General features: G+C 47.3%; 1 protein-coding gene across 2 annotated transcripts in view; it reads left to right on the top strand.

Moving 5' to 3' along the window:
* The window catches only part of HTT (huntingtin), a 1,924,961-nt gene that overhangs the window by 946,688 nt on the left and 958,676 nt on the right, over nt 1-19,597 (top strand). For both annotated transcript variants that reach the window (XM_078678546.1, XM_078678545.1), the window contains 2 exons: nt 16,962-17,017; nt 17,153-17,301. In XM_078678546.1, coding sequence (XP_078534672.1) covers nt 16,962-17,017; nt 17,153-17,301 — 205 coding nt within the window. The remainder of the gene's footprint in view (nt 1-16,961; nt 17,018-17,152; nt 17,302-19,597) is intronic.

The following is a 19,597-nucleotide window of genomic DNA, read 5'->3' as shown; positions in this document are numbered from 1 at the left end:
CGGGCGCGACCGGGCCCAAGTTATCCTTGTGGCTCCGGACTGGGCTCGAAGGTACTGGTATCCCGAGCTACTCAGCATGTCAGTCGGTCCCTCGATCCGCCTGCCCCTTCGGGAGGACCTTCTGTCGCAGCAGCAGGGGACGGTCCTCCACCCGAACCTGTCCAGTCTCCACCTCCATGCGTGGAGATTGAGCAGCGACAGTTGAGGCCATTTGACTTGCCTCCTGAAGTTTGTGATGTGATTCTGGCAGCCAGGCGTCCCTCCACAAAGTCGGTATACGCCTGCCAGTGGAACAGATTTGTGGCATGGTGCACAGCAAAGGCTGTGGACCCTCTTTCTGCCCCTCTCTCCGAGGTTTTCCTCTTTCTTCTCTCTCTTGCCCAGCAGGGCTCTGCTCTGGGCACTATCAAGGGCTACCTTTCTGCCCTTTCGGCCTTTCTAAGGCTGCCTGATCAACCTTCTTTGTTCAAATCCCCTATTGTAACGAGATTCTTGAAAGGCATCACGCACATGTATCCACCTGTTCCGTTTGTGATGCCTCAGTGGGACTTGAACCTGGTTCTGACCTTCTTGATGTGTGCTCCCTTTGAGCCACTTCATTCCTGTCCTCTCCGTCTCCTGACTTTAAAGACGGCCTTCCTGGTTGCCATCACCTCTGCCAGGAGAGTGAGTGAGCTCCAGGCTCTTTCTGTCAAACCTCCTTTCATGTCCATTCATCCAGACAAGGTGGTTCTGAGAACTAGACCTTCTTTCCTGCCCAAAGTAGTCTCTGCTTTTCACATCGGGCAGTCCATCACCTTACCCTCCTTCTTCCCGCCTCCGCATCCTTCAAAGGATGAAGAGCGGCTCCATCGTCTGGACCCAAAACGTGCGCTTTCAGTTTATATGGATCGCACTCGCCAGTTCCGGGTGGATGACCAACTGTTTGTTGGCTACGTGGGTGCGAAGAAGGGACGGGCGGTGCATAAGCGGACCATCTCTCGGTGGGTCGTCCTGTGCATCAAAGCGTGCTACTCTCTGGCTCGGAAGGAGCCTCCTGTTGGGCTGAGGGCCCATTCCACTCGGGCCACGGCGGCTACTACTGCTCTGGGCCGGGGAGTCCCCTTGCAGGACATTTGTCAGGCGGCTACATGGGCCTCGCTGCACACGTTTGTGAGGCACTACTGCCTGGACAGTCAAGTCCGGAGGGATGGCTTCTTTGGCCGTTCTGTCCTCCAGGACTTTCTGGTGTAAGCTGTATTGGTTCGCAGACCCACCACCGGGGTTGGTATTGCTGGGGTATCTATTCTAAGGTAAGGAATCTAATACTAACCTGTTTCTTTCAGATGAACAAGTTACTTACCTTCGGTAACGATATATCTGTAAGAAACAGTAGTTAGTATTAGATTCCTTACCGCCCCACCCATCCTCCCCGTTCTGCGAACTGATACATAGGGTTAAGGTCATCCCTTTCAGGGCCCTAGTTTCGCATGGCACCAGTGTTGGTTCTTACATGGCTCTGCGTGTTCTGGCGCGGAAAAGCTGTGTGCAAAGAACTGACGTCAGCACGCGGAGGCGGCGTCTATATACTCCAGCGACGTCATCACGGCGCACGACGCCAACGACGGACGCGGAGCCGCAGGGGACGCCTGCAGACGACGCCTACCGACGCGCAGGGGTACTGCTACGCAAAAGTTTCCGGATCCAGACTGACACCTGGGGATATTCTAAGGTAAGGAATCTAATACTAACTACTGTTTCTTACTGATATATCGTTACCGAAGGTAAGTAACTTGTTCAACAGGGTTTCCCCCTCCCACCCCCTTTGCGGATGTCCAGCGCCTCAATGCCCTCTCTCTTACGAGTATGTGCGATTTCACTCACCCCCGCCCTTCACTCTTGCGTCTCGCATTGGAGGAGAGGTGTTGGGTGGGGGCTTGTATTCATGTCTGGGCTGCGGCCCCCGTTGCTCACACCGAGGGCTGCCTGTCGGTGCTGCGGGGGAGGGAGGGGGGCTGGCAGTGAAGGAAGGCTGAGCAGGCTGGCAACGGGCAGCAAGAGATCCTGGGAGGGGGCAAGGTTGGAGACCGGGCAGGGTAGGAATAGAAGGTATGTGGGGTGGGGGACAAGAGCGGAGAGTCATGTGTGAGACACTGTGTGTGTTTGTGTGTGTGTGTGTGTGTGTGTGTGTGTGTGAGAGAGAGACACTGTGTGTGAGACACTGTGTGTGTGTGAGACACTGTGTGTGTGTGAGACACTGTGTGTGTGTGTGTGAGACACTGTGTGTGTGTGTGTGAGACACTGTGTGTGTGTGTGAGACACTGTGTGTGTGTGTGAGACACTGTGTGTGTGTGTGAGACACTGTGTGTGTGTGTGAGACACTGTGTGTGTGTGAGACACTGTGTGTGTGTGTGAGACACTGTGTGTGTGTGAGACACTGTGTGTGTGTGAGACACTGTGTGTGTGTGAGACACTGCGTGTGTGAGACACTGTGCGTGTGTGAGACACTGTGCGTGTGTGAGACACTGTGCGTGTGTGAGACACTGTGCGTGTGTGAGACACTGTGTGTGAGACACTGTGTGTGAGTGAGACACTGTGTGTGAGTGAGACACTGTGTGTGAGTGAGACACTGTGTGTGAGACACTGTGTGTGTGTGACACTGTGTGTGTGTGTGAGACACTGTGTGTGAGACACTGTGTGTGTGTGTGAGACACTGTGTGTGTGAGACACTGTGTGTGTGAGACACTGTGTGTGTGAGACACTGTGTGTGAGACACTGTGTGTGTGACACTGTGTGTGTGACACTGTGTGTGAGGCACTGTGTGAGTGAGGCACTGTGTGAGTGAGGCACTGTGTGAGTGAGGCACTGTGTGAGTGAGGCACTGTGCATGTGTGTGAGGCACTGTGCGTGTGTGTGACACTGTGCGTGTGTGAGACACTGTGTGTGAGAGACACTGTGTGTGTGAGACACTGTGTGTGTGAGACACTGTGTGTGTGAGACACTGTGTGTGTGTGAGACACTGTGTGTGAGACAGACACTGTGTGTGTGTGTGAGACACTGTGTGTGTGTGTGTGAGACACTGTGTGTGTGTGAGACACTGTGTGTGTGAGACAGTGTGTGTGTGACACTGTGTTTGAGACAGTGTGTGTGTGAGACAGTGTGTGTGTGAGACAGTGTGTGTGTGAGACAGTGTGTGTGTGAGACAGTGTGTGTGTGAGACAGTGTGTGTGTGAGACAGTGTGTGTGTGAGACAGTGTGTGTGTGAGGCACTGTGTGTGTGAGGCACTGTGTGTGTGAGGCACTGTGTGTGTGAGGCACTGTGTGTGTGAGGCACTGTGTGAGTGAGGCACTGTGTGAGTGAGGCACTGTGTGAGTGAGGCACTGTGTGTGAGGCACTGTGAGTGAGGCACTGTGAGTGAGGCACTGTGCATGTGTGTGAGACACACTGTGTGTGTGTGGGCGACACTGCGTGTGTGTGAGACACTGCGTGAGACACTGTGCGTGTGTGAGACACTGTGTGTGTGAGACAGTGTGTGTGTGAGACAGTGTGTGTGTGACACTGTGTTTGAGACAGTGTGTGTGTGAGACAGTGTGTGTGTGAGACAGTGTGTGTGTGAGACAGTGTGTGTTTGAGACACTGTGTGTTTGAGACACTGTGTGTGTGAGGCTGTGTGTGTGAGGCACTGTGTGTGTGAGGCACTGTGTGTGTGAGGCACTGTGTGTGTGAGGCACTGTGTGTGTGAGGCACTGTGTGAGTGAGGCACTGTGTGAGGCACTGTGAGTGAGGCACTGTGAGTGAGGCACTGTGTGTGTGAGGCACTGTGTGTGTGAGGCACTGTGTGTGTGAGGCACTGTGTGTGTGAGACACACTGTGTGTGTGTGAGACACTGTGTGTGAGAGACACTGTGCGTGTGTGTGAGACACTGCGTGTGTGTGGGCGACACTGCGTGTGTGTGAGACACTGCGTGAGACACTGTGCGTGTGTGTGAGACACTGTGTGTGAGACACTGTGTGAGACACTGTGTCTGTGTGAGACACTGTGTGTGTGTGAGACACTGTGTGTGTCTGTGTGTGCGACACTGTGTGTGTGACAGTGTGTGTGTGTGCGACACTGTGTGTGTGACAATGTGTGTGTGTGTGTGCGACACTGTGTGTGTGTGTGAGGCACTGTGTTTGAGACACTGTGTGTGAGACACTGCGTGTGAGAGACACTGCGTGTGAGAGACACTGCATGTGAGAGACACTGTGTATGAGAGACACTGTGTTTGAGACACTGTGTGAGAGACACTGTGTGTGAGAGACACTGTGTGTGTGTTTGAGACACTGTGTGTGTGTTTGAGACACTGTGTGTGTGAGACACTGTGTGTGAGACACTGTGTGTGTGAGACACTGTGTGTGTGTGAGACACTGTGTGTGAGAGACACTGTGTGTGAGACACTGTGTGTGCGAGACACTGTGTGTGTGCGAGACACTGTGCGAGACACTGTGTGAGACACTGTGTGAGACACTGTGTGTGTGTGTCTGAGACACTGCATGTGTGTGACACTGCGTGTGTGTGACACTGTGTGTGTGTGTGTGTGTGAGACACTCTGTGTGTGACACTGTGTGTGTGTGTGCGACACTGTGTGTGTGTGAGGCACTGTGTTTGAGACACTGTGTGTTTGAGACACTGTGTGTGAGACACTGTGCATTTGAGACACTGTGTGTGTGTCTGTGACACTGTGTGTGAGACACTGTGTGAGACACTGCATGTGTGTGAGACACTGTGTGTGTGTGAGAGACACTGTGTGTGAGACACTGTGAGACACTGTGCGTGTGTGAGACACTGTGCGTGTGTGAGACACTGTGTGTGTGTGAGACACTGTGTGTTTGAGACACTGTGTGTTTGAGACACTGTGTGAGAGACACTGTGTGAGAGACACTGTGTGTGTGTTTGAGACACTGTGTGTGTGTTTGAGATACTGTGTGTGTGTGTGTGTGAGACACTGTGTGTGTGTGTGTGTGTGTGAGGCACTGTGTGTGTGAGGCACAGTGTGTGAGACACAGTGTGTGAGGCACAGTGTGTGAGGCACAGTGTGTGAGACACAGTGTGTGAGACACTGTGTGTGTGTGACAGTGTTTGAGACACTGCGTGAGAGACACTGTGTGTGAGAGACACTGTGTGTGTGTTTGAGACGCTGTGTGTGTGTTTGAGACACTGTGTGTGTGAGACTGTGTGTGAGACTGTGTGTGTGTGAGACACTGTGTGTGTGTGAGACACTGTGTGTGTGAGAGACACTGTGTGTGTGAGAGACACTGTGTGTGTGTGAGACACTGTGTGTGTGAGACACTGTGTGTGTGTGAGACACTGTGTGTGTGAGAGACACTGTGTGCGAGACACTGTGTGTGTGCGAGACACTGTGCGAGACACTGTGCGAGACACTGTGCGAGACACTGTGTGAGACACTGTGTGAGACACTGTGTGAGACACTGTGTGTGTGTCTGAGACACTGCGTGTGTGTGAGACACTGTGTGTGTGAGACACTGTGTGTGTGACACTGTGTGTGTGTGTGCGGCACTGTGTGTGTGTGTGAGGCACTGTGTTTGAGACACTGTGTGTGTGTGAGACACTGTGCGTTTGAGACTGTGTGTGTGTGAGACACTGTGTGTGAGACACTGTGTGAGAAACTGTGTGTGAGACACTGCATGTGTGTGAGACACTGTGTGTGTGTGAGACACTGTGTGTGTGTGTGTGTGAGACACTGTGTGTGTGAGACACTGTGTGTGTGTCACTGTGTGTGTGTGTGTGTGTGACACTGTGTGAGACACTGTGCGTGTGTGAGACACTGTGTGTGTGTGTGTGTGAGACACTGTGTGTGTGAGACACTGTGTGTGTGTGTGTGTGAGGCACTGTGTGTGAGGCACAGTGTGTGAGACACAGTGTGTTTGAGACACTGTGTTTGAGACACTGTGTGTGAGACACTGTGAGAGACACTGTGTGACTGTGTGTGTGTGACACTGTTTGTGTGACACTGTGTGTGTGACACTGTGTTTGAGACACTGTGTTTGAGACACTGTGTTTGAGACACTGTGTGTGTGAGACACTGTGTGTGTGTGAGACACTGTGTGTGTGAGAGACACTGTGTGTGTTTCTGAGACACTGTGTGTGTGCAAGACACTGTGTGTGTGCGAGACACTGTGTGTGTGCACGAGACACTGTGTGTGCGAGACAGTGTTTGAGACACTGCGTGTGTGACACTGCGTGTGTGCGACACTGTGTGTGTGAGACACTGTGTGTGTGTGTGTGTGTGAGGCACTGTGTGTGTGAGGCACTGTGTGTGAGACACTGACACACTGTGTGGGAGACACTGTGTGTGTGTGATTCTCTACTCACTCTCTACTACTCTCTTCTCACTCTCTACTACTCACTTTCTACTCACTCTCTACTCACTCTACTAACCCTCTGCTACTCACTCTCTACTACTCTCTCTACTACTCACTCTCTACTGCTCTCTACCACTCACTCTCTACCACTCACTCTCTACCACTCACTCTCTACCACTCACTCTCTACCACTCACTCTCTACTACTCACTCTCCTACTCACTCTCTCCTCACTCTCTACTACTCTCTCTACTACTCACTTTCTACTACTCTCTGACTCACTCTCTACTCCTCACTCTCCACTTCTCACTCTCTACTACTCTGTACTACTCACTCTCTACTACTCACTCTCTACTACTCTACTCATTCTCTACTACTCACTCTCTACGTCTCACTCGACTACTCACTCTATTGCTCACTCTCTACTACTCACTCTCAACTACTCACTCTCTACTACTCACTCTCAACTACTCACTCTCTACTACTCTCTACCTACTGCTCTACTACTCACTCTTTACTACTCACTCTCTACTCACTCTCTACTACTCACTCTCTACTACTCATTCTCTACTATACTACTCTCTACTACTCACTCTTCTACTCACTCTCTACTACTCTCTTCTACTCACTCTCTACTACTCTCTACCTACTACTCTCTACTACTCTCTACCTACTACTCTACTCTCTACTCACTCTCTACTACTCACTCTCTACTAATCACTCTACTAATTACTCTACTACTCACTCTCTACTGCTCTACTACTCACTCTCTACTACTCACTCTCTACTGCTCTACTACTCTCTACTCACTCTCTACTACTCACTCTCTACTACTCACTCTCTACTACTCACTCTCTACTACTCACTCTCTACTACTCTACCTACTACTCTACCTACTACTCTCTCTACTCACTCTCTACTACTCACTATACTACTCACTCTACTCACTCTCTACTACTCTACTCACTCTCTACTACTCTCTACTACTCTCTACTACTCTCTATCATTCACTCTACTACTCTACCTACTACTCTCTACCTACTACTCTACTACTCTAGTCTCTACTCACTCTCTACTACTCACTACTCACACTGAAAAAACAGCGTGAACTTACTCCATCTTTATTACACTTAAAGCAATTCTGTTTGTAAACAGGTGGCTTTTTAGCTTTACTTTTATTCGTGTTTGTAAAGCTTTCATGTACATAACATGCATATGTATGTGTATAAATAAATATATATATATATATATATATATATATATATATATATATATATATACAACCATATCTATCTATCTATACAACCATATCTATATAATACCAACATTAATGCATCCATACATACATATGCATGGTATGTACATAAACGTTTAAAAAACACTAATTAAAGCAACGCTAAAAGCTACCTGATTACAAACAGTATTGCTTAAGCTTAACTAAAGCCGAGACCGTTGCATTGCAAATGCTTGTATTCTGCAGATTTTATGGTAGCTTGAGGAAAGGCTGGCTTGTCCAGATTATGGGGGAGTTGGGTCTGAGACAATGCCGTCAGGCCTTTCTCGCGCTGCAGTTACTGGACGATATCCACAGGGCCTGGAGGATATGTATGTTTTTAAAGAAAGTACTCAGTCACAGGAAAACAATTGTACTCTAATCATGGACTGTAATATGCTATTTCTGTACGACGACTCTTAATCGTGTATTAATTTTTACAATTTTTTATGTTCTTTCCTATTGATAATATGTACTTTTATCAATGTCTTACAAAGCAATCGAATAAAGTCAATTCTGATTCTGATTCATTGTACATGTTATAAGTCACTGTTCTTTCCGATAAAACCTGCCTGGTTTCTGAGAATTATTTTTTTGTAACTACCTGTTTTCTTCTGTTCTAATAACTCTTTTAGTGAATGTTTTATCGGAGAAATCCAGAATTGTAATAGGTCTGTTTGACATTCCGTCACCTCAAATTCCCTTTGTCATTCCGACAATTGATACAGCTATATCTGTCTTGCCAGACCATTGTTTTTCCCAAAAAGTCATACATGGTATATTTACACTTAAGGGGCTTTGGACATCAGGTCTCATCCATTGGTCTGATAAGTTGTCATTCCCATTTTGCTTCTGTCAACCACACCATACAGCATGGGCGAATGGGTCCGCCCACTTTACCCATTGGTTCCCTTCTTTTTGAGAGTCTCCACATAACCTGTGAACATTGTTTACATTCACAAAAAAAACACATCTTTTTTCTTCAGTGATGAATCTGTTGCCAAGTGCCCGTTTTAATTGAGGTATTGTTATATTAATTAAAATAAGGGTAATATTTTTTTTTCTGCACCTCCGGTGCCCCGTTAGATAGTGATCTATGTTCCATCTCCTTAAAATTATAAAGTGTTTAGATGACATTGTAGCTGTTCTAATGTGATTGCTTAGCTAGCTGGTGTAAAGTCTTGTGTCCTCCAAAAATAATTAAAAAAAATAATAATTATAAATTGTGTAACAAGAAAAAGGACTAGTAAAACTGCCTCATCCGTGAATGTAAATGTTTTAGTGCAAGCATATGGCTGCCATGTTTAGGTGCCCACATGTATGTTTGTTTTTCGTTATCGTTTCTATGTGTGGAACATTTTCCTATAAACATATTGAACCATTGCACCAGCCTGCCAAGACCAGGCCTATTAGCTTTGCCAGTGCTTGATATAGACTTGTTGAACTATGCACTCTTTTTTTTTTTTTTTACCCTAGCACTGGGTGCTTCTCAGATTATTGCTTATGTCAAGTTAATCATAATCTTGGCCCAACATTATAGATAAAGGTTACATTCAAAATCAAACATCTGGGCATTTTAAGTTGTGTACTGCTTCTGATACTGACCGTGCCTAATATTGTAATTGGGAAAATCTCACTGAAAACACTTATTGTTTCTATCCCTCACCACAGAAGGACATTATTCAAATAGTAATATGATGGGTGTGTCCGGATGATATGTAAAATGAACAGTATGCATTAGCCAAGTTGTAAGATAGGTGACATTTCCTCTTTTGCATAAAGGTGGCCAAAAAGAAGATCAAATCCACCAGTGTAATGATGTGGGGCTTATTCTGAAGGGTCACTCCAGTTAAGTGTTTCAAATACCATTCTGAAGGTAGCTCACTAAGAGGCAATGTGACACACAACCAGTCATCTAAGCCTGCAGTTCTTAACCCGTGATCTAGTTACCAAGAGGATACACAACACCTACTCAGAGGGTCTGTGACTGGTTAGAAAATAAAATACAATTAACATATTAATAAAGTATACATAAAGTAGCAAAATGTAAATTTCAAAAGGTAAAAGAATTTTGAAATTGGGAGCTAAAACTGGGATTTGGGTCTTAAGATTGATTCGTGGCGGTAGTGCAAGGGCATCAGGCAGAAATAGTATGGATGCTGGGTGGCCTCAATGAAATTTTAAAACGCTACAAATTTTATTTTTTGTATTATATTGTATATATTATATAATACATGAGATTCTGCAATCCCTGTATAAACGCCTGTATCTGATAGAGAAATCTAGCTGTAGATTCCTTAACTTAGAATATCCGCCAGGTGCCAGTCTGGATCTAGAGATTTTTCAGCAGTACCTCTGCGCGCCGCGGGATGGCGTTGCATGGCTCCACGGATATGATGTCAGTGGAGCCATATAAGTCCCTCCGAGCGCTGAGACATCAGTTTTCTTCTTTTCCGCTCCTGCGACGTGGATCCAGGCGAAGCAGTTCCTCTGGTCTGTTTTAGTTTTGGGCCTTACTGATGCCTTTTCGTGTCCGGGAACAGTGTGCAATGCCTTTGGGCTTCAAATCGTTTGAGACCTGAACCCGACTGATGGTGAGGGAATCACACACAATCTGTATGTGGGCGGAGTCTTAGCATCGCCGGTCTCCGTTTCGAGCTGGGGCTCCTTTCCGGGGCAGGTCTCGGAATCGTTCCCAAGGACAGTGCTCACCTTCCTCAAGTAAGCGCAAGTAGTCACGTCGGCCTTACATGGTTGTGATGTCTTGCCCACTGCTCCCGGTCTTTCCCAGACACGGCCCGCAACAGTCGACCCGGCCTACCCTCCATTTCCTGGAGTTGGGGTGACTATGACTCAGATTAACCCTATTACCAGGTTTTGCTGTCCATCTTTGAGTCGACCACTCTCCCTCTTCGGGCCCCACAGAGGTGGTAGGGACCGGGCACGCAACGCCCATTCGGCTCAGAGGGCTTCAGCCCCCCCATATTGTGTTGCAGCCCGGGCTGAGACAGCTTCCCGGGTCTTTATAAGACCATTTGCTTGTTAATGAGGCCTTTTTGTGTTTTCACCCCTTCTTAGATCCCCTGCATCTCCAATCTGCTATTGATGTAAGAATTAGCCCCTGCCCAAATGTTTTATAAGCCTACCCCCCCCGTGCACCCCCCTAAACCCCCCCCACCTTGTACCACCCTTCTGAAATTTGGCTCTAGTTGTGCCTCTGGTAGGGACTAAGGTTGGGAGTTTGCCAAGGGTTCGCCCTTGGCGCCAGTCGAGCACCCTGACTCTGGTCTCTGAGTTGCTGCGACGTCAGGAGTCAGCCCGGTGGGGTTTACCGTTCACGCATCGGGCCACAGTCCACCTATAGCTTCCATGTACCACCCTGTGGGGCTCCCTGCGATGACCTCTGATCAGGCCACAGCAGGGGATATGTCCCCAGGTGGAAGCCGTCCCACTCCGCAGTCTTCCATTGCGGTGGATGTCAGGTCAACCCTTGCCCGAAGCCAGTTATCGGAGTCTCCAGTGTTCGTCGACGTTGATGCAGCACCATCTCAACATCATTCGACGCCGGAGACGTCCTTTCCTCCTCCTTTGCTAATACTGGATGAGGCTCCTGGTGATTCATCCCTTCCAGTGTTGCCTACGCGTTCCTCGGAACATGTTGATCTGCAGCATATACAGGCCTTTGGGCATCCTCCGGCTACAGAGCCTTTGGCTTTTGTTGGACGGGTTAGCCTGCAACCGTCCCCTAATTATGATCTGCTGTCGCCACCTAGAATGGACACGGAGGCTAGTGCAGCGTTTGTGCGAGTTGTTCGCAAAGCTACTGACATTTTACAATTCCAGCCTCCGTCAGTCTCTCTACCTTCCAATCCCTTGTTGGATCTGCTCCACCAGCGAAACACTGATGTTGAGCCCTTGCTGCCGTTTGACGCGTTGTTGTACGCCATTCTTCTGGAGGCCTGGGCAAGGCCCTCCTAGGGGGACCCTATGGAACATGCTATCGCACATCGTCATCGCCCGGCTCCAGATGATCCTGTCTGTCTGTCCTTACACCCTAGGGCTCAAGGGCTTGTTGTCCAGGCAGCTTCAGCTTCGCTGCCATCGTCCTCTCCTCCGCTACTCCCACCTACTAGGGAGTCTCGCTGGTTGAAGACATGTGGTAGACAATTTTTTGCATCCGTGAGTTCGAGCCTCCGGTCCTTTTAACACGTGCTGCGTGTTTGCATGGGCTATTTTCGCCCTCTGGGACTCGGTTGACCGCCTCCTTCCCTCTCTTCCGGAAGGCCCTTGGGCTGACGTGACTTGGGTACTCCAAGATGGTTGTGAGCTGGAAAAATGTTCGAATCCATCAGCCATGGACACCAGTGACTCGTTGGGTCAGGCTATGGCCAAGGCAGTTGCTCTGCGTCGCCATGCTTGGATGCGTGATGGCAGTTTTCCTGAAAATGTACAGGAGTGTCTCCGAGATTTTCCCTCTGACGGAGTCCATCTCTTTGAAAATCATGCGGACTCAGCAGTCAAGTGTCTCATATCAAGCTTCCAGTAATTTACATTGTTTTAAGGCCATTGTTGCGGTCATGTTTGCATTGGTTGCAGTATTGTCGCTGCTTTTCTCTGGTTTCCGTCTCTGGGTTCATGATATTTCCCAGATGGACAGCTGTTGCTGCCATTATTTGTGTCTCTTCTGCCTAAGAGCTAGTCTCAAAAAGTGTTCCCTTCCTTTAATAGGGATGTGACATACCCTATGTGGGCTATTCATTAGTTATTGTATAGCCATTCTGCTTTACCACAGGAAGTGTTCTTCCTGGGTGGTGTGTGTATAATGTTCCAGGAACGGTTCTTACTGGTTGGTGTAGGTCATTCCTGAGAATTCTGCGAAGTCCTCTTATTTCCCTCTGGGGAATTTTCCAATAGATAATGCTGTGGGCTTCTCGCGCTATGGTTTTTCGCTTCTTCATGCTCTCCCTACTGTTGTGGGACTTTTCCTCTGGGACGACCCACACGGGTAACCTAGTTCTCTTTGGAGCTTATGTGGTGGCGTAACTCTCTCTTGGTGCTTACATGCTTGTCTTTTACTGTTGGTCAGTAGTTCTCTCCTGTCTCTGAGGATGCGCACTTCTCCAGAGTATTTTTGGGTTTATGCCATGACAGGCTCGTCCCGGCGTGTGTACCTATTCATTTTTTGCCTTAGGCCTTCTCTCAAGCGTTTCGCTGCCTTTCCACCCTCTGTTGCCTATGTTAACTGTCTCGGCCAGAAGCCAGTGGCTCTTGTGAGCATGTTTTTCTGTTCCACTTCCAGAACAGTTTCTATCCACTTTCAGTTCTTGCACGGGATGTGGGTACACACTAGGTACATTCACAGGCACTGGGTGCCTGCTGGTCCATCTTGCGACACAGCTTTGGCTGCGTTCTAATCTTTGTGGTATTGTCTGCTACTTCAATCTCCGGTGTTGTGTCCTTGGTCTTCTCTCTGCTCTTTACCACGCAGGGGCTCAAGTCCCTCTGCTCCTGCCGATGTTATCCGTGGAATTCTCTCTGTTTCGAGATGGTCATGGTGAATTATACAGTGTCTGTATATGGATATATTTACATGTTTCTGAATGTATTTGCATGTTATTTACTGTGTTTTGGCATATGTTGTCCTGCTATGGTTCAAATCGGTGCCCTAGGTACCTATTGTGCGGGCTGCTGTATTTGTCTTGGGCATGCCCTTCGAAATTCCTTTCTTTAAAAAAACAATCACATATATATTTGGATGCATATCTATGTATGTAGGTATGTATGTATGTCTATGTATACATATGATATGCATACTAACTGAGAGAGAGTACACGTACAGGGTGTTTCCCTGTTGCAGTATCTTGATTTTCTTGTCCGAGATTCTGTCTCTCTCTCTCTCCCTTTCCCTCTTCCTCTCTCTCCCTTTCCCTCTTCCTCTCTCCCTGCCCCTCTCCCTCTTTCCCTCTCCCTCTCTCCCTCCCCCTCTCACTCTCCCGCTCCCCCTCACTCTCTCCCGCTCCCCCTCACTCTCTCCTCCTCTCTCCCTTCCCCCTTTCCCTCTCCCCCTTTCCCTCTTCTCTGTCCCGCCCTCCCTCTTCCCTCTCCCACTCTCCCTCTTCCCTGTCCCCCGCTCCCTTTCTTGAGGGTGAGCCTTCTGTTAGTGACTGGAATCTGCTGGTATCCTTTGACCTATGTACCCTTGTATATGGCTGGTCAGTATGTCTACCTGGTGCTTCGTTATGTGTCTTTCTGCTGCCGCATGTGTGCTGTTGCTGCTCCATTTCATGGAATTTTGCATGTGTCCGGTGTGCCTCCCACAGTCCACACTGTTTGCATATGTCTATCCCTATTGTCCTCATCCATGTATCTCCTTGAAGTCATGGTTTTGTGTATCTCTCTACATGGGTGATATCTGTCTCTACACTTGTCACTCTTGGCATCCACTGTTGTGCATGCTCATTTTGTACGCTCTGTCATGCTGTTTTGTCCTTCCTCTGGGACTTTTACTTCCTGCAGATCCATGGGATCCTGCACACAGTTCTGCTTCTAATCCTTCTTGCAGAAGCTTATGTATTTTCTTCCATTATTCACCAGCCGTTCTGATTTCTCTGATTTCCCTTCATCCCTTCCTGCATGGTGAGTCTTGTGCTGTCCTCGGATGGACTATGGTGCCAGTGCCTTTCCTTGTTCATGCTCCTTATGAAAGCTTTAGGGGTCTAGTGTCAGCCACACTTTTACTTGCTGTCTCCACCTACTTTAGTCAATATTTATTGACAGCTTAGTTCTCTTTGGAACTTAATGGGGTTCAGTCGCATACCCTCCTCCAATGGGGTATAGCTTTAGTATCTATTCTAAGTTAAGGAATCTGCGGCTAGATATTTCTATCAGATGAACAAGTTACTTACCTTCGGTAACAATGTATCTGGTAGAGACAGTCTAGCCGCAGATTCCTTAACTCCCACCCATCCGCCCCACTCTGCGAGGACCTTTTCAGACTGGGGATTTTGCCCATAGGTCTTTCTACCAGTGGTTTCTGTCTTCATGCGTGTTAGTCTCCTTCACATCCTTCCCAGGTCTGGATGTTTTATTCTGTTTTACCTGTTGCTTCTCCACCCATTCTCGCTTTGAGTGGCGGGTTCTCTTATCCATGCACCCTGGTTCGTTTCAAGTGCAGAGATTGTTCATGCCCTTCTTCCCTCCCTCCCCCGGATACTTTTCTCCATTGGTTTGGGATCTATTTGACTGTGCTATAAGTCGATTGGCCATATATATAGTATGTATAGTTGCACATTCTCGGTTGTTGCAAAAATGTTGTCTATTGCCATAACAGTCATGTTGTTAAAGTCTTGTTGTCCATTTCCATGCCATTCATGTGGTTCCGGACTGCTTGTCTTTTACCATAGCATTCATTTCCATTGCTGTTTTGCCTCATAGAAGGGTATGGTTTTCTCTTGTGCAAGACTGTGTTCTAGGGGTGAATACTATGCCTCCCTCCTCCCAGTTCTTTACAGTATGAAGTGTTTTTCTTTGACATGCATTGTGATGTTTCTCATCACTTTATACCTATTGTCATGATTGTTTCAATAACTTTTTTACTTTTTTTTGGAACACTGTTCCCACACTCAGTTTTAGTAGTGGCTCTGCGTTGAGGCGCGAAAAAGTTTCACATTGGAAAACGGACGTTAGCGCGCCGGGAGGGACTTATATGGCTCCACTGACTTCATATCCGTGGACGGCGTCGGGGTGGAGTCATGCAATGCCGTCCCCCGGCGTGCAGAGGTACTGCTGAAACATCTCCGGATCCAGACTGGCGCCTGGAGGATATTGTAAGTTAAAGGATCTGCGGCTAGAATGTGTCTCAACCAGATACATCGTTACCGAAGGTAAGTAACTTCTTTGTCTAATTTCCTTACAATCAGCGGCTAGTGACACACCCCGTCGCCGATTATAATGAAAAGACGTCCGAACTCGACTATAATAAGTTATTGCGATTAACTTCTGGATTCACAATGACTGCTGCCAAAGCCAGCAGCGAAGGTGAAAGGCAAGTCAGGTTACGAAGCAGCCTTTTAAAGCAACAAAAATTAAACATTTTTTTTTTTTTAGTTTACAGTTACTAGGACAAGGAATATGAATATTGTTTAATTCCTAAGATAATTATAGAAAAATTAGAATCTTTCCAAGTGTCTACACATTCAGAGCTCCTATAGCTTTTAAAAAAAACAAAAAACTTGTCTTTCATGCAAATTTTCACAAGCATCATATTACATGTCGTCCCACAGGGTCACAGAGCAATGAAGAAAGAATCACATCTTACCTTACATATCCGGTTATTAGTACAGGCTATCACAGCGACCTCAATGTTTGCCCATGTACTCTGCTCCCAAGCGTCATTGCTGGGCATATATCTTTACATATTGCACACAGGACAACTCCCATCAGAGTGAGTAATGCACAGAAAGCAAAAATAACAATTAGAAACAATTAACTTGGCAGCGACAGGCAGTTGGGCAGTATTCCCCAAGAAATCCTCGAACAGAGGGCAGGAATCAATTATGCCCGTATGTGAAGCCCCTCTGTCTCCTGGACCAGTTCACCATCCCACCTGGGCAGGGGGGCATGCAGAATGTGTGTCTGGGGTAGCGATTGAAAGCAGCTCAGTCTGCTAAGATTATGTGCTTTTAAAAAAAAGATTAAATTAAGATCTAACTTGTATTGAACTGTTTCTGATCTAATATCCTTTTCCAACAAGTAACTAACAGGTTTTTGATGAGTTTATGAAAGAGCTATGCGCCAAGATTTGAAGTGGTTGTTGGAAAGGTGATGGTGTCACCATATACTAAATTGGATAAAGTACCCCTTACCGTACATGATAAGGATATTGCAAGTCACCTTGGAGTTCCATACCCTTATAAAGGAACTCAGCATTTGGTCTCTTTCCTCTATATGGTTTTGGAACTCCTTGGTGTTTTGCATTATCCTTATAATGTACATCAGTTTGAAGTTTATTGTTATTTCTACTTGTTTAATCAAAAGCATTGCAATCCATTAAACCATGAGAAACCAACAACAGGGTATAATCAAAGTGCTTACCTGCTGCCAAATTGGTCTGTATGATGTATGATAGTGGTACTTTATTCCGTACATATTAGGCTGTGGTCTCCGGATTCCAATAAGTCAGCGAGGTCCCCAAATTTCAATAATGATTAAGGGGAGTGCCCACATAAGACAAAAGATTAAGAATCACTGATTTAAGCCATGAATGATTTATATAGAAATGTGACTGGAGCATTTGAACATCAGTACTATGCCTACATTTTTAACAATAGTTTTTCTTTTTTTTTCAGGTGTTTATTGGTTTTGTTCTAAAGCAGTTTGAATACATTGAAGTTGGCCAGTTTAGGTAAGAAAACATGATGGTTTTATTTTAGGCTTCCTGTTTTATTATCATACTTATCCTAAGAAGTGCAGTGCAGTATTTCTGTTGATTAAACAAGAAAATATGACCGTCAACATAATTTTATTCTTTTTTATGTAGAGATTCTGAAACCATCATCCCAAACGTTTTCTTCTTCTTGGTATTGTTGTCCTATGAGCGCTACCACTCCAAACAGATAATTGGAATACCTAAGATCATCCAACTGTGTGATGGCATCATGGCCAGTGGAAGGAAAGCTGTTACACATGGTATGTTAACTTTGATTTTGTTAATAAAGTTGAATGCCCAGCCATATTTATTAAATTATGAAAGCTGTGGGCATCATTATGAGTGCCCCGTTTATAGGTGCGGAGTTACTGGACTGCTGGAATCTCTGAATCCAACCAATCTATGTCCAGACATTACAAATTATTAAACCCCGGAATAGGGGATTAACATATAGTGTTATGCAATTCCTCCAGAGCAGCCATGCGGGTTAACAATAAGCTCTCTCAGGACTTTCTTGTTGGTTGCAGGACTAGACAGGGTTGCCCCCCTGTCCCCACTCCTGTTCACGTTGATAGTGGAACCCTTAGCGTGCAAGGAATTAGCTGTGGCCCTGTGGTGGGAGTGCCATTTGGAATCTGTACTATTGTCAGTAAACTAAGGGGAGAGAACCACTTATTTTTGCACCCGATATCCTCTGACATGTGTGATCACTGAGGCTGTGATGATTAGACATTTCATGACTGACCTATGTGTTACCTTTTGTTACTGTTGTGTAGGTTGTGTTTCTCACAAGACTCGAAATACAATAAAAAAAAGATATTTTTTTAAAGTCTGGGATCCTATACCCTGTTATCATATAGAATTACTCCCAACACTTGTGGAGAAGCGTGGCTCAATGGTTAGAGCGGCAGACCCTGATGCAGAGGTCTGGCCCGGGACCAGGGTTCAATTCCCACCTCGGCGGCTCTTGGACTCAATTTCCCCAGACCTGATAATTCTCGCCTCGGTGCCTAGTCTAATCATGGGTCCCACTCTGTGACTCTGGGCAATAGCTTGCTTTAATCTCCACAACGGCCCCAGCAGAGCTTGGATGCCTGGCTTCACCTTGGGGGTGCCCAGGAGTGGACATTTCACAGGAAAGCCAGGATGGGTTCCACAGCGGTATGAATACAGCACTATGAGGCTTCCGGGTAGAAGTGCCCTATATAAATACAATACATTTACATTTACTGTGACTTGGAAGATATCATCCGATCTGTAAGAGACTGTAGTTATAGATTCCTTACCTTAGAATTACTCCCAGGCGTCAAACTGGATCAGCAGAATTTTTTGGGGCGCAGTACCCCTGCACATCAGTAGGTGGCGTTGGTCGTTTCCGCATCCGTTGTCTGATTCGTGGTCGCCAGGATGACATCACAGTGTCTACCTGCGCACTGACATCAGTCCTTTCTTTTTCCGCGCCAGCTAGCGCAGATCTGGAGAGAGCGTGCCCCTTAGTCACTTTTTGACAAACCCTTTTTCATTTTTTGTCGACATCTTTTTAAGTCTTTGACTCCTGGTGCATGAGGGATGTCCAGCCGTCAGCCCAGTTTCAAATCCTGTGACTCCTGTCACTCACCCCTTTCTTTCCTGTCTTTCTTTCTTTCACCCTGTGCCTAATTTCTCTGCAAATCATGTAGAGGGGATTAGCTAAACATATATCGCATGCACCTGTAATCTCTGCAATACATTTTAGTTTGGCTAACCCCGGGACAGAAATGCTAATGTATCTGTTAATAAAAATCAATAAAATACTTTGAAATAAAAAAAAACAAGTTGAGGTCTGGTGCCTGGAGCGCGACCATGACCCGAAGTCGTGCTCCGACTGCCGGGCCCCAAACCCAAAGTCTTTGCGGGAGCAGTTTGCGAAAGCTTTTGGCGGCCCAGCAATATGCTTCTTGCCGTTCGAGGTCCTGGTCGAGGGAAATTATCAGGACCTGTCGCAGAGTCACCACCATTCGTCCTCGAAGGCTTTGCACTCCTCAGGTAAGTTGAAGCACAAGAAGAAGGCGAAGAAGCATCGTCGATCTTCGCCTTCTCCCCGTCCGTCCGCCGACGCACAGCGGAACCTGGAGCTTCCCTCCCTTTCCCAGAGCGTCTCCTGCCCAGCTTTGTGCATTTTATGAAGCACCTCACAGCGTTTTTGGGCAACTCGACTCCGCAGGCATGCCTTCGGGCTCCACAGACTTTTTAGGGGCCCTGGGCCTTCGATGGCGGCTCCGACCCTGGCACCACAGGATCCGGATCGGTGCCGGTCGACCACACAGTACCTTCCCTGGTGCCGATTCCATTGATGCCGCCCACGACGACGGTTGTGCCTCCAACCGGAGTCGACCCAAGCCTCACTTGGACAACAGTGCCTGACCAATGTCGGTACCAGTGCCGGAGGGTACTTTTCTACCGCTGTTCATCCCGGGTGTTCTCTACCACCCTGAGTGGCAGCCAGAGTAGGGTGAGGAGGTCTGGGAGGGGTCTGTTTACCCTCTAGCAGACCAGCTTGAGGAGCCGGACTGGCGA

The sequence above is a fragment of the Lissotriton helveticus genome, chromosome 2_2, assembly GCF_964261635.1.
Source record: "Lissotriton helveticus chromosome 2_2, aLisHel1.1, whole genome shotgun sequence".
In the NCBI taxonomy this organism is placed as follows: Eukaryota; Metazoa; Chordata; class Amphibia; order Caudata; family Salamandridae; genus Lissotriton; species Lissotriton helveticus.
The sequence above is the reverse complement of the archived record's forward strand: the minus strand, read 5'-3'. Positions and strand labels throughout refer to the sequence as shown.